Source organism: Micropterus dolomieu, linkage group LG08, assembly GCF_021292245.1.
Source record: "Micropterus dolomieu isolate WLL.071019.BEF.003 ecotype Adirondacks linkage group LG08, ASM2129224v1, whole genome shotgun sequence".
Lineage (NCBI taxonomy): Eukaryota > Metazoa > Chordata > Actinopteri > Centrarchiformes > Centrarchidae > Micropterus > Micropterus dolomieu.
Window position 1 is genome coordinate 19209670 of NC_060157.1, and position 15502 is coordinate 19225171.

General features: G+C 37.4%; 1 protein-coding gene across 5 annotated transcripts in view; it reads left to right on the forward strand.

Moving 5' to 3' along the window:
• The window catches only part of cpne5a (copine Va), a 76601-nt gene extending 68068 nt beyond the window's left edge, over positions 1 to 8533 (forward strand). For all 5 annotated transcript variants that reach the window (XM_046057036.1, XM_046057037.1, XM_046057038.1 and 2 more), the window contains 3 exons: positions 1528 to 1585; positions 1747 to 1820; positions 4777 to 8533. In XM_046057036.1, the coding sequence (XP_045912992.1) occupies positions 1528 to 1585; positions 1747 to 1820; positions 4777 to 4965 (321 nt within the window). In that variant the 3' untranslated portion in view covers positions 4966 to 8533. The remainder of the gene's footprint in view (positions 1 to 1527; positions 1586 to 1746; positions 1821 to 4776) is intronic.
• The last annotated feature ends 6969 nt before the right edge of the window (positions 8534 to 15502 follow it).

A 15502-nucleotide genomic window follows, 5' to 3' on the forward strand; every position in this document is an offset into this window, starting at 1 on the left:
TGTGGTTGAGGTATAACTTATTTATTTCCCCCTCGTCCTCCTGTTCTAACAATGTGGATGAGGGAGGTGTGGGGATTCTACAGTGCAGTGGATTTGACTGAATAAACTTGACGCTAAAGTGTTAGCATTTGTGCTGGATCTATCTACCAGAGACGCTAAAATTATTTTAGTGCTAATCTTCTTGCCTCTTGGGTAATGGACCAATGGGGCAAAAAAAGTTGGTATAGTCCTTAAAAATCAATTAAACGTTAATTGTGAGAACAGGCATCTGCCATCAGTCTGTGTATTTATGGTGCTTCTGCAGTGAGTATCTACTCACACAGGCTGATGGAGTGAGATCCCCTGAGTGACTTCACAGCACAGGCAAAGTAACAAATGGTGTAGGCTGAATAATTCAGCTGTGGATACAGAAGCTGATCTGGCATTTATAGGTATACGTTTGCGGAACCTTCTGCTGCTTGAAAGTGGCAAACAGAATGTATGTATTTTGCGTGAGAGCAAGAGGTCATGAAGAGTGAGCCTGGTGGACGGAAAGATAAAATGGGGGAAGAAATGGAGGGAGAATAATGATATAGAACATGGAGAGGGTGGTGCTCCTCCGTATATTTACTCCTATCTGTGACAGGCCTCTCCCCTCGGGAGGTTTTTCCAGGAAAGCTGACCTACTTCTACCACTGTAAATGCATTTGTACCAGAAGCATATATCATTCTTTCATGCCAGAGCTTTTACATTCTCCACATTGGTGCTGCGGTTTTAAGTTCATGCTGAGGAGAACCCTCTGCATGTGTAAATCTTGGACGATAAGCCATATTAAATCTTTGTTATTTGGGTTCTGTTTAGACTGGCGTTAATAGGCACGACACGTCTTTTTATGTTCTGACTTTAACGGCATTTGAGACATTTCAATACGCAAACATTATGAATAAACAATGTTGGACTGAATGTAAGTGTGTAGGATGAAGTACTCTAAGTAATGTTTTATGAATAAAGCATTTGACTTCATTCATGTTAGCACGTTTTCTTTACTGTTTTTCTTAATCTGCTGTTATTTTGTGAGCATTAAATAAAGAACATTGTGTAATCTTACGTACTTTGGTGTCTCACATTGTTAGTTAGCTAAAATATTCTGTTAAATGCCAGCTGTTGTAACAACCTTGGAGCCCCTGAGTTGAATAATCTATTTTGTATTTTCTCTCATTCCCTTGACAACCCAAACTATGCAACATAATGTGATGTGAAACGCAGGCAGGAAGCTGTTATGATTCTATGTATCATTTATGTTTAGCTTATTTTATCATGTCCATTATTGTTCCTGTCTCTGGCGTCTCTGGAGAACTGCGCTTGCAGATTAATACTGACTTTGCAGAATGAGAAGTGTATTGGAAGGAAAATACAAATAACTGGAAATGTAACTCCTCCGTACTCTGATAACATCTCTGATGCCAAGCTTTTTTTCAGAAAATACAGTATGTGCTCCTCCAACACCTGAGTGACAACTGACTGTTTGTTCTTCTTGTTCATGACAGGCTGCTAAACTCCCCATGTCTATCATCATTGTTGGAGTTGGCCAAGCTGAGTTTGATGGTGAGAACAGTTACTAAAGTTCTTTGGTGAACAAATGTGGAAACCAGATTGTGGTCTGCTTGCACCAGGGCTTGCCCCCATAACATTTGGAATCAATTCACGATATGAAAATGTACTTTATGTGAGACTTATTTTTTTGATAAAACATCTTTTCTCTGTAGCCATGGTTGAGCTGGATGGTGACGACATCAGGATTTCCTCGCGGGGGAAGTTGGCAGAGAGAGACATTGTACAGGTGAGACATTTCTAATGTATTGTCTAATCTCAGCTTGTCATGTAAAGGACACGTCAAATTTTTTCCAAAGGCAAAGTGACTGACAAGTATAATTTTTGCCATTAAATTTGCCCATTAGGGTTTTATTACAAAGCAACAGTGTTGGGCAAGCTACTTGGAAAATGTAGTGAGCTAAGCTACTAGCTACTCTACATTAAATGAAGCTTCACTACACAGAAGCTACTCCCCAGTGAAATGTAGCAAGCTATGCTACAGCAACATGGCAAAAGTAGTTTAGTTACCTCTAAGGTACTTTTAATTTTTTATTATTTTACAGTTAGGTCTATATATATATATATATATATACACACACACACAGACACACACTCACACACACACACTCACTGCACTAGGAAATACACTAAATGTATTTCCTTGTGCAACAAACGGAAAGCCATTGTTGTTTGTATAAAGTAACTTAATTATCACATTATTAATTAATTATATATGTTTTATTGTTTATATGTGAATTTATGGCAACATTGCAACCTAAACAACCTAAACATGGGGAGGTGATGGCGTAATGGATAAGACACATGCCTTTGGTGTGAGAGACAGCTTCAGGACAGCAACATGAACTCAAGCAGACCAAACCAAATTATCAACAAGGAAAAAGAAAGATATATTTAATACTGGAAAGAGACGACTAAAACACAAAGTAAATTCCAATGTTATCTGACCATAAAAACAGAAGTCACACTGGCAAATTACCTGAGCACAATAAAATGTCCTAAACTAAGACAAATGCTGACAACATACAGAATGAGGGAACACAGCCTGGCCATAGAAAAGGGTCACCACAGACAGAGCTGGCTACCACAAGAGACTAGAGACTCTGCTGCCAGTGTGACACAGGACAGGTAGAGACAGAGCTGCATTTTCTAACCTCATGCCCTAAATATAAAACACTAAGACAGAAACACTTTGCAAACGTTTCCCAAATATACCCCCAATTCGAATTTATATCAGACACACAGAAAATCCCCGGCGACCTGTCCAGGGTATACACCGCCTTTCGCCCGATGTCAGCTGGGATTGGCTCCAGCCCCCCGCGACCCTGTACGCAGGATAAGTGGTTGACGATGTATGGATGGACACAGAAAATCCCCTTTTTACTGGGAGAAATGCCCAAATGTCAAATAATTGCTGCAAAATATATCTCATCATGCCATGAACTGAGGACAACCAGTGGAAACTCAGACTGATAAATAATTGTACTAATTTTCTAATTATTATTATTTTGATGGTGTGATATTTTAGTAATTGTTGTGTTTTTAAATCTCACATTTGATACAGATTTTTTTTTGTCTTTCTTCTATATTTTTTAAATGAACTAATTAAGAATGATTTTTTTTGTCTATTAACATACACACACAGGTTTATGATTTTATCTATTTATTTTGTTTAAATGTTTTTAAATATTATTATAATAACACACACACAAACGTCACTGTGTCATTTATTATATTACATTTTTAATATATATATATTTTATTTTTATTTATTTTATTTTATTTATTTTTAAATTTTTTTAACACACGCGCTTATTGTTTTATTTATTTATTTTAATTTAATATGTTGTTTTCATTTTCTAACATACACACGCTTATTGTTTTACTTATTTACTTTTTTTAATATTTATTTTTACAGAATCTTTATATTTTATATATTTTTTATAAAATGTTATTATTAATGTTATTATTTAATTTTGTATTAACACACAAACACAACTTTTGCTGTTTTATTTCCTTATCTAATGAAATGTATGAAATTAATTATCCTTATGTACTTTATATGTAGCTTTGGCAATATTGTTGCTATACATTCATGCCAATAAAGCTAATTTGAATTTGAATTTGAGAGAGAGAGAAAGAGAGAGAAATCTCTCATCTCATCTCATGGAAACAAGTTTCTGCCACTACATATCAAAGTTTCCTTCTCACTAGAGGAAGAGCTGTCCAGGCTGGACCCTGATCCTTCTCACAAGAGGTGTTACAATAACTATCACAATAGAAAGTAAACTCAATCGCGCGTGTCTTTATCCCCCTGCAGCAAAGTCGCAGACATCTGACCAAGGATCGGTACGTGATGTCACTGTGTCACTGTATGTGCAGCCAGCGGAAGCAGGCTGCACATACAGGTCCGTGTGTGGCGGTGGCGTCACTTACTGATCCTTCAGAAATGCTTGGGAAAATGTAGCGTTTGGGGAAGCTACCGCGCTACTCGGTCAATAAAAGAGCTTTGTTAATGAAAAGCTATTTGATTCAGAAAATAGCGACGCTACCACCAAGCTACTGAGAAATGTAGTCAAACTAGTAACGGCGCTACTTGTAGCGATGCTAATGCCCAAAACTGCAAAGCAAGATATCTCAACAGCTGCAGATCGATTAAATGTACTGCGTATGTTCTTCACCTTGTCCTTTACTCTTGCACCACAGTCAGGATACAATGTTAACTTTTCCAACAGGAAAAATGTAATTCGTAAAGTGTTTGCAAAAGTAGCTGAACACATTCATGCTCAAAAGAGGGAAAACTCTTGCCATTTTATTGACCTTCTGGCCTCTCCTCTAGCACCAGCATTGGGGAAACTTAAACATTTGCTTATCGTTGACGCCTTAGTGCTGGTAATGCTCTAAAGCTTGATTTGTGGTTGTGCGTTAATGAATATAATTCACTATGCTGCCTGATAAGGTATGATACATCCGTTTGGTGCTGTGGTGGTGCTATCAGTGGTTGAACTCCGATGCTGAACTATAAATCAAAAGACATTTACGTCAAATATAAATAGCAGCATCGTCTGTAAATTGTTTTGTCAGGTGTAATGGGGCTACTCGAAGGGCTTTAGCCTGTTAGACTTGTTTTATACATGATACATTCTTTTCATAAAGTCATAGTTTTCTTTCCCATGTCACAACAGTTTGTCCCATTCAGAGACTACATGGACCGCACAGGCAACCATGTGCTGAGTATGGCGCGGCTGGCTAAAGACGTATTGGCCGAGATCCCTGACCAGCTGATCTCCTACATGAAAAGCAGAGGAATTAAACCTAACCCCGTCCCACCGGCTTACTCGCCCTGCAACGACCCCCAAACCAACCCCGTCTGAACCCCACACCCAGATCTACGTTGTGGTGGGGCAGGGGCAGGATTGATGGGAACCACAACGGCCCTTTGTGAAAATGGAAACGCATTCGAGGCCCTTTCGTAAATATTAATCTGGCTAAACAAAAAGATGATGAGACTCCATTTTGTTCTGGAGCAATAAGACTGCTTTGGGGGAACCTGCTGATGATCAGGGAGTTTTTTTTTCTCTCTGAGTTCCTGAGGATGAGAGCGCTGAGAGGAGCCCGGTGTAAAAGGAAGGTTTTAGTTGTTTGCTGTCAGACCTGTCAAAGTGGTGATGTAATGGATAGCAAGTAAACCCGTAGAGAGAGCCTGTTTGAAGGCATAAATATAATGGAATGTGTGTGTATCATGTTTATGATACCTTTTGGAATCAATGTGTATTAAACTAGGAAATCATGTGTATACTAATTTATTTATTTATTTATTGCAGAAATAATTTATTTCTTTGAGTAGGTTTTAAAGGATGGGGATTAAAGTCATATTTTCCTGTAGTTTTCCATCTTATATTTTGTGACCAGTGTAATAAAAAAATTATAATTTCTACTTTGATAAGGACTGTAATATAAAAAGCATGTGATAAAGTCTATTCAGCAGTTTATGAATCATTTTGACTGATGGATAATTTTTGCAAGTTGTTATGTAGAGAACCTGCTGTGAGCTGTTGCCATACTGATTTTCCAGCACCATGTCTTATACGTATTTCTAATATTTATATTAACAGAATGCACTAATTACTGTCAAAATAAAAAGCACAAAGGTTATAATATTATGCTGAAAACCATTGTTTTGAAAGAACGAACAGCTACCACAATGAAAATAATGGAAAGGACACCACATATGTTTTCAACATGGCCTTAACATCCGCCATCATTTTAAACAGGATGACAACAGGAAGAATGTTATAAATAAAGTTATATATTAAATTTAAATTTATCATAAAAACTGCGTGTTTACATAAAAATAGATGAATAATTAAAAGCACATTCTTGCCCCATGTTTTTCCATTATACTTGTTGTGGTTAGACGTTATTTGTCAAGGATTTTGCTCGGTAATTTTAAAGGACCCTACAAATAAACTTTTGAAAGACTGACGTCAACTAATACCCACTTTTCCCCAAATTGAAAACTTAACAAATCTATGAGATCAAATCTGAGTATGAGATATTTGGGTTTGGATTTTCTTTGTTTTTAATGATCTAAAGAAAACTACAACAAAACAAAAACAACTTTTTATGTGTGCAATGTGTTGACTGCGTTTTGCTCTCCTTCAAATGAACTGAGCCTATTATATAAGAAAACATTGGGATACCTAAGATACAATTTCACGTTTTACGATTTCATTTTAGCCAGTTGTTGAAATTTTCACATTTGTTCCCTGCATTTTCATTTAAGTGTCTGTGTACTTAAAAAAAAGTTACATTCATTGTGACCCACATCCTAAGTCCTAATCTATTCATAATACCCATTATTTTCATTATTATCTCTCAGTCACTCAATATCTCGTTCCAAATGTGCCTATTATATAGAAACATATCCAAATTCAGTTACCCAGGTGTACCCGTCAGCAGCAGCAGGTCTCATGTTAAAGACGTACACACAGAAAATGTTGGTGATCATAAAACTGTTGCAAGATTATGACTATTACAGCTGCAGTGGCTGATGCACACTCTCTCAACCAGTGTCCTGTACTTTTTATACTTACAGCTCTTTACTAATGATCTTTGAAATAATGAAGGGTAACAGTGTCGTTGAGCCTTGTTGTACAATATTCAAAGTCAAGACTTGTTTACACTTTAACTGTGGCTATTAACGTTGCCTCAAGGAAAAAGTAAACATTCATGGGTTTCATTAAGAAATTAGTTTATCTTTGATCTGTTGTGTTTGTGCTTTATTCAGTCTTTGTGCTTAGAGAGTTTCATCGCATGACACCAGAGCGCTAATGTTTACAAAGACTTGTCCTGTTGTTCTCTGACAATGTGAAGCTCTGATTTCTCACCGTACTTATATTTTGTTTCCTTTTATTGAGCAAATGTGTTTACGTAATTCAAGTTGTTTTACGATCTTTGTTAGCCGTTCTTTAGATGTTCTTTGACTCCCACTGCTTTAGTGCTCTCAGAGAGAAGGTAGAGTCTGATGAATCTGCAGAAACTCTGTCCAGAGGCAGTGAACTCCTTCTGTCACAGGCCCAGATCCATATTTGGCTTTATCTTTTTTTAATTTCTTTTTCATAAGTGATGACATTTCTCCCTCAGAAGACAAAGCAGTGTTTAATCTACTGCCAAATTCATCAGAAATGAAATGAGGCCATTAAGTTTGATTACATAACACACATAAATACCAGAATACCTCTACAGAAAGCCAGTCAAGCCAAAAGGAAATAATATACATTAAACATATTTGTTATGAAACATATATGAATTACTAACTTAAATATCTGATTTGTTTTCTTTACAAGAAAACCCTTTAAATTCTACTTTTGATGTGTTAGTGATTTGTTATTATTTTATTATTTTCCTTTGAAAAACAATCACAAGGTAATCATTATTCATAGAAAATGGATTAGGAAAAGTACATAATTTGGCATGGCAGGCATGTTAAGTCAGCATCAGCATGCAGCTCATGTACCACGAGTGTGATTGCAAATACATGTTAGAAGAGCTGGAGAACTGAAAATGTTAAGTGATGTTGGGACCGTATGTTGTGTTCACTTTTCAAACATTTTATGTAATACTAATGTATACTAATTAGTATCAGTTAGAGTAGGATTAAATGGCTTTTGGCTGTTCTACTAAGATTATATTATTATAACAAGCTATTCTCTTTTTTTCCCCTGAGGCCTATTACCTCTGTGAGATTTCCTCCACTGGGAAATAAAAAAAACTACTACCCTTAGTAGTAAACAAATAATCAATAAATATGAAATGAGCACAGTAATGACACTTATGCAATCGTAAGACATTAAATTATTAAGAGATATATTTTGCAGTCAGAAAGATGTCTTTCCAACAACACAATTATTTATTTTCTCTCTGGAAATGGCTTTAATTATCCCTTCGTTCTGAATTTTCTTTGAGGCTGAATCCTAATTATGTACATAAGCCCCATATAAAGAATATTCAGTGCCAAAATGTGTTCAGTTTTGAACTTGGCCTCTTTAGACACTTTAGACAATGTGCATGTTTGTGCCAAAATGGCAGAACATTTGGTAGTCTTATCTTCATTTCACCAGATAAGTGCATCAGCCGTGTGCTTCATTTGTTTCTTCAGATGTTATTTAGAGATAACAGCCACCTCTAGCATGTTGCATCTCTGGTTTCTATTCATCCTGTTCCTATAAGACACACACTGTATGGGTTATTCTTGCCACTAGTCCTGTTTTATCCCAGGTTGTTTACATACCTCTCTTGGTCTCTGACTTGCATGCTGAATAATTTCCAAACCAGGTGTTGGACATGATATTGTCGTCATACTGTGGTTTGTGAAATGCTTTGTAATGGATTGCCTTAACTGAAGATTAATAAAATATTGACAACTTTGGCAGAATGCAAGATGGATTTTTCTTCTGTTTGGTTACTATGAGATAAAGCAAGCAAGATGGAACAGTAACTTCCTTTAAACTAGTATCAAAATTAATGCAGCAGAACCAGAGATATTGTCTATTTTATTCTGCTCATTCGTCTTCCTTGTGAAAAACAAGAAAACTATAAAGGAAGGAAGGGGGTCATTATGTCATAGTAACTGCATTTGAATTTTGCATTGGTGCCTGTTTTATTGAAGTTAATGGAGACATCAATAGTAACACATCATATCTGTGCTGTTTTACCTTTAACAGAAAAATGCTCCCACAAAATAAAAAAAGACACATTACGTGATGTTAACAGATGTTTGCTTTTTTATCTAAATGTGAGCATTTGACTTCCTTGCTATTGGATCATGGCTCTGTCTACCAGCTGCATACATTATATAGTTCAACTCAAGTCCAGGTCCAAGATAGGTACATCTTGATTCTTGACCAAATGAGGACTGGTCTGATCTGTTATTGCTGAGTAGACTGAAATTATAACCCGACCAATTTATTAATGGCTCTGATTAGACTATAATTGTCTGGACTCAATGATACAGTATAGCCTGTCAGTTAGGTAAATAGTCAAAGTAGGACTTGACCATATGCTAGGATACCTTGTAGTTTGCACTTTAGCAATTTACTTTCATACTAGTCAACAAGCCTATATTTTTTTAGCAAAGTCAAGGGTCAAAGGTATCTTTATTATCCCTGAGGGGCAATTTGTTGTAGGCTACAGCCAGCAAGTCACTACACAAACATCAGACAGACAATAAACAATAAATCACATGCTCTCAATTACTGTGCCAAGGTATTTGTACTGCTAGTAAGCTAGCAGCTAATGTAGCTCATAGCCGCTATCCTCAAGCAGAGGCAAAGAGCAGGTTACAGAGGTTCGGTAAGATAATTTCTTTCTTAAATCCACACTGGCAGATTTTTAAAACATTAATTTTGAAACTTGTTGTCAGTTCAGGTTTCACGCAGCTCCCTCTGGAGCCACAAAAGGCTTTATACAGCAGAGTAACTTAGTAGACTACTCCCCAAGACCTGTAAACAACAGTTAGCAAGAGTTAACTGAATCATTTATTATCTTGTAATTGAACCAGCAATCTTTTAGAAAGACAGAATCTGGGAAGCATAGTTTGTGTGTGCGGTTTCTGGATGCAGAAAAGTGAGTTTTAAGTTGTTAGGTTGACACATGAGCACTCTAAAAGATTAAACTAAATTGAACTTGCAAACTTGTTTAGATTGCAAATGTTTGATTTGCATACATTTTTTGAATAATGGAAGTTTTTTAAATAGCTTTAATGTAATCAATACCATTAAATATTACTGCACCAGATAAAAAGGACCCACCTCTTTATATTGTATTTTAGTGCTTCTTTTATTTTACAGAAATATGTCTGTGTAAATTATTGATTTTATTTCCAATACCTTTCATGTAATGTGACTCAGTGATCCCAAATCAATACAAAACAATATTACTACACTGGACACACCTACATATTGGATTTTAGTAATTTTTATTGAAATGTCATTATTTTTGACTGTAATCAAACTTTGGTGTGTAAAATGGTGGAGTTCCTCTTTAAGCTCAGCTGTCTTAACTACATTTCCTTTTTATTTTCTCTCAAACTGTCAGCATGGCATCATACATTAGAAATGCTGCTGTCAAGAGATTTTTATTGTAGCCTTGTTTTAACAAGATGGTTGATTTGTATCTATACATCTATCCCCCTGGGAGACTGGTGTCCAATCAGCGATGAGCGCTGACAGAATGTGTTCCCCTTAGAAATGTGTTTTTCTCCCTCTAATGAGATGTACTGCTGACGAATCAAGATGTCCACCTGGGGAGAGGGAGACAGCAGCTGGAGCCATAAATTACCAGCCTAAGATGAAGCCAACACCTCCTTTGCCCACCCACCTACCGCCTGAACAATAACCACCAACTGGCATCCAGGAAGAAAATCAACAGCTAATGACATAGAATTATACCCTACTTATGTATAACATTTCACATGTATAATATGCAAAGAAAAAGTTCTCTTCAGATCTTATTACACCAATTACTCTGGAGTTCTGGCAGGCAACATTTTATGAGCCAAAATAGAAGAATAGAAAATAAATGGAAAAAAATAGTCTAATGGCAAAGATATTTAAAGGAATAGTTTGACATTTTGGGAATTATACTATACGACACACTTTCCTGCCAAGGGTTAGATTAGAAGACCTCTCTCACAGGGGCATTGTTAGACATGAAGCTCTACTGGGGCACATACTCCCTCATTCCCCCTGTAAAATTTTGATTTTGATATATTTTTGATTGAAGTGTATGAAATGTGTTAGTATGTGCCTCACCAGCTTCCCTTGCTTAGCCCATTATTATTGGCACTGCCATGCATATTCTCTGGCTTTGACCAGAGAATAAGCACACACCTAGGGTACCACCTAAGAAATATTCTACCTGACTTGTGAGCCATGTAAGCAATCTGCCATTGCTGTACAGTCACACCTGACACTGCAGTGCTCTCACCTCTCCTTTAAAACAGCCTGTCTCTGTAATAAGCCTGAATGGAAACCTCTTCTAGAAAGTACCACTGCTGCTTTAAATGGACCTCTGCACACTAACTGAAGCCTCCATTAGGGTCTGAGCTGCTTGTATCTGATGCTGCCTGTGGACCTCCGGCTGTGCTCATACTGACTGAGGCTGGGGCTGGACGATATGGTCAAAAATGTTATCATGACAAAAAGTTTCATATCTTTCGATATCGATTATGAATTTTGCTCCTGAGTGAAAGTTGAAGAAACCTGAAGGTTAATTGTTAATTGTTAGGTTAATTAATTATCAACACTTGAAGCAGTGGATAACTTCAGAAAACTGAGGTAGAACATTCAAAACAATTACGATAAAATTTTGGTCAACAAATATGCATGAGTAAAATGAAGTAAAAACTTTTTTCCTTAACAAAATAAACATCTTAAGAAAAGAAAGAAAAGTCCTATTCATGTATGATTCAAGTGAATAACATCAAACATTTATTGAATATTTATTGAGCATTTGTTATATTGTTATTGAAAAAAATTATATTGCGATAATTATTGTTATTGTTTTATTGTCCAGTCCTAACTGAGACTGCCTGTATTTCACCTGGGTCGGTGTGACCTGCTAAAGACATCTGGACTGGGTCTGTGCTAGTACTGGATTTGGATTAGCTTTGCTAATACTGGCTTATGATCCAGCATCTACTGTACTGACAAACTTCAGCTTAGCCCCTGTAAATTATAAATATCAATACTTGCAAGATATCAATGTTATCAGCAGCTTCAGGCCCATTCAAACAGGCTTCCCAGGTTTCTTTTAATACATTTTATATGAGGAAAATACTATTTATACTATAACATGACAATGTGATGTTTATTATTTACTGAGAGATGTGCATCCATATTGCCCAGTCTGTCCCACTAATCAACTTTTTAATAGTCAATGTGAATCCATTGCTTTCCATCTTGCATTAGTTCAGAGTTGTAACTAAACCTTCACTGAGAGACAGATAATCACTGTCTTGTTTTAAAATGATGTGGGTCTATGAGCAGTCCCATCACATCCGTGTGTTGTCTGGACTTGTCAAAACTAATGTTTTGTGATATTTTGGAGGGTCTCTAAAATATTGACAGCATGCTTTATTGCCATTAATTTCTACATTTCTTTATCATCATGGATCCATGCGTAAAATCAGGAGCGTCAGACTTCATCCAGCCAAAGGGAACGACCGTCTGCAGCGACCCAGTTGCTCCGCGATCTCCTGTCTAAACGTCGTTGCACATCGGCGTTTATCAAACGTAATAAATAGTTGTATTTCACTAATATTGTTGAGTCGCTGTCTGGCAAGAAACCAAGACAAAAACAGACCTAGTTGCGCTGCCCAACTGGGTTAGCAGCGCAGACAGAGCAGCTGCACGAACCTCAGACTTTCAGAGGAGAGAACACAAGTTCACCTGACTGCTGTTCTCGAAAGTCACTCTCATTGAGTTATTTACTCTTCTTGTGCCCAGAGGGATAGTCCCTCCTTGTCCTCTCATCAGTGCGGTAAACACTCGCTTTTACGTGTTTCTGCTGTTGCTTTACGTAATTAAACCACGGTTATGCTATGCGATCATGCGCAGTAGACACTGGTGCCAACAGGAAGTAACCCTGTAGTAGTATTTTATTGGTCCAAAACTAGCTTCACTGCTCTCCATTCAAATCAGCGGGGTGGCTTCATCCAGTAATATACTGTCTATGGTCCAGAACGAGGCCAAGGGGTCTTCACAATTTCATTGGAGCACAGCACATGGATACAGGGGCACGTGCCCCAGTGAAAAGGGTCTAGCGACGCCTATGCTTTCTACGATCTGTACTGTCATTGTGAAGTTACAGCCAGCAGCTGGTTAGCATTGCATAAAGACTACAAGCCGAGGGAAACGGCTACCCTGGCTATGTCTAAAGATAACCCCCCCCCCACCTACCATCACCATTTCTTGGCTGTGTGTTGCAGTGAGAGTGCAGTAACATCTGTTTTTTGTGCTTGTTAACCCAGCAAATATGAAAGTCAATCTTGTTGTCTAACTCGTGAAAAGAAAATGAGAAGGCGTATTTCCCAAAATGCTGAACCATTTCTTTAATTTTCATATTGGTAAAAATGTATTTTACTGTTAACTGTCAACCAGTTGTGGGAACCCATTTTAACTGCATCAAGAATAAATAAAAAAATGTATAAAACAACTACAGATTGATCATCTAAAATTCTAATAATAAATAAAATAAAATAATTGAAATCAGTTGCTGCGGTTTGGCGGAGCAATGACTACAGTGCATTTTAACATGTACACATACAAAATGTGTGCATTTGTGAATTGATAAGGTCTAGAGTCAGTGTGGTCAACAGCCACCAAACGGCCCTCTGGACTCCTTTTTAATCTGTTCAACAGGGAGGGAGGTGTGCAGAAGCTATTCCCTCTCCAATCAGAGATCAGGACTGTATTTTCAAAATCCACCAATTTGTAAAGCTCAGGTCAATTCAAAATATTGTATTAAAAACATTGTGTATAGCTATTGTCAGATTCGGAGTTGGTGGGAAGTATTATTACAGCTTCTACACCTCACAGCTCACTGACAGTATGGTATAACCCTCTTTTGTAACCTTTCTGCTCTGCTGTTCAAAGTGAACTCCTCACACCTTGAAGCTACAACACAGGTCTCGCTCAGCAGCACAAATGCACTCTCCACCACGGTTCCCCATCCGCCCTCCTTGTATTGACTATAAATCATCATTAGGCTGCCGATACAGAACGATAGTAGAAGAATGACTGAGTTTTCAGTGCACTGTAATGGAGCCAGAGTGGAACCGTGGGTGGTGTCCCATTACCGCCTGTATGAGATAATGTGTTGGAGATTTGTCAGCTGGGATAGCCGTCCACATCGAAAATAATTGCGATAAATCATCTTAATTTTTTTGTATTCACTAAAAAGAAACACAAATATGCCACATTTCTTTAAATGTCACATCTTCTGCCTTTAGGGGATGAAAAATTTCTTTAAAAACTAAGCATTTGTTAATGTACCGACCATGCACATTAACAAATACAAACTGGAGAAGAGCTGAGTGCCTACAGTATGAAAGTGTTGACTTCTTAGGGGGGAGTCTGATGTGCTGAATATCATTACATCCTGACAGGGTGAGCCTTATTTACTCTTTGCTGCATGCTGGAGTTCCACCATGAAAATGCATTCCCATTATGGACAAAAACAACGTGGAAATTGAAAAGGTCAGGAATATTTTGGTGATTGTATTTGATTGTACATGCCAGCGCAAACAGAAGCATAATGAGAAGGCAGATATCCCTGTCTGAAGCTAATAAACAGAATGATAATACTGTTAATTAATTGCTTACACACTGAACAGACCAGTGCTTGAACTATTTGAATATATTCAGAGGTGAAACAAATAGTCGATTAATCAATTGGTCGAATGACAGAAAATGAATCTGCAGAAGTCACAGTTTAAGAAAAAAATGTTAAAAATCTGGCTCCAGCTTTTTAAATATGAATATTTGCTGATGTTCTAAATCTTTTCTGATAGTTAATTGAATATCTTTGGGTGCTGGACTGTTTGCAGTTTGTGTCCAAGTGTGTGTCCACTTGTGCTTCAGGAAATTTTTTTTTACTGCTTTCTGAGATTTTGTACAGCAATGAATCAAGAAAATAATCATCACATTAATAGATAATGATTATAATGTTGGTTACGGCCCTAAATATATCATACATGATAAATTATTTATGCATACTGTATATGAAGGAAAGGAGCAAAGGTTTGTGGAGCTTCACACAAGCTTTTAATAATCACACTATATTATACAAATTAGTGCAATGCAGCAGGCTTTATGAAAAATAACCATAGCAAAAGAATAAAGATAAGGATTGTTTTTTTTCTAATACATCTGTTACAGTCATAATCAAATGGCTGTTACTCTGTTAATCTCTGAGCGCTGATGCTCCCAGCAGCCAAAAAACATTTCAGCTGTGAGAGAACCATTCCCTGGTGGATGTGTGCCATTTAGCAGCAAACTGAAAAGTGCACACAATGACCAGCTATTTCATGTAGCAAAGGGCTATGGGGATTTATTTTTTTTAAAGTGAACGTAGATGGTGGTGTCACCTAGTGCTCAGATAATACATCCTACACTGACAACTGCTCCGTCTGGTGCTCTCTCTGCTGTGCCCTCTGCATGTATTTACTACACACCTTAGATTACCTCTTCAGTGTCTTTGAGCCAGGACTGTAATCTCTGTGGCTGGAGGGGAAGGAGAAGAGGTGGCTAGTCAAAGAGAATATATAGAAGGAATGAGATGATGAAGGGGGGGGGGGGGGGGGGGGGGGGGGGTGAAGGGAAGAAAAGCTGGCAGGTGGAGAGAGGA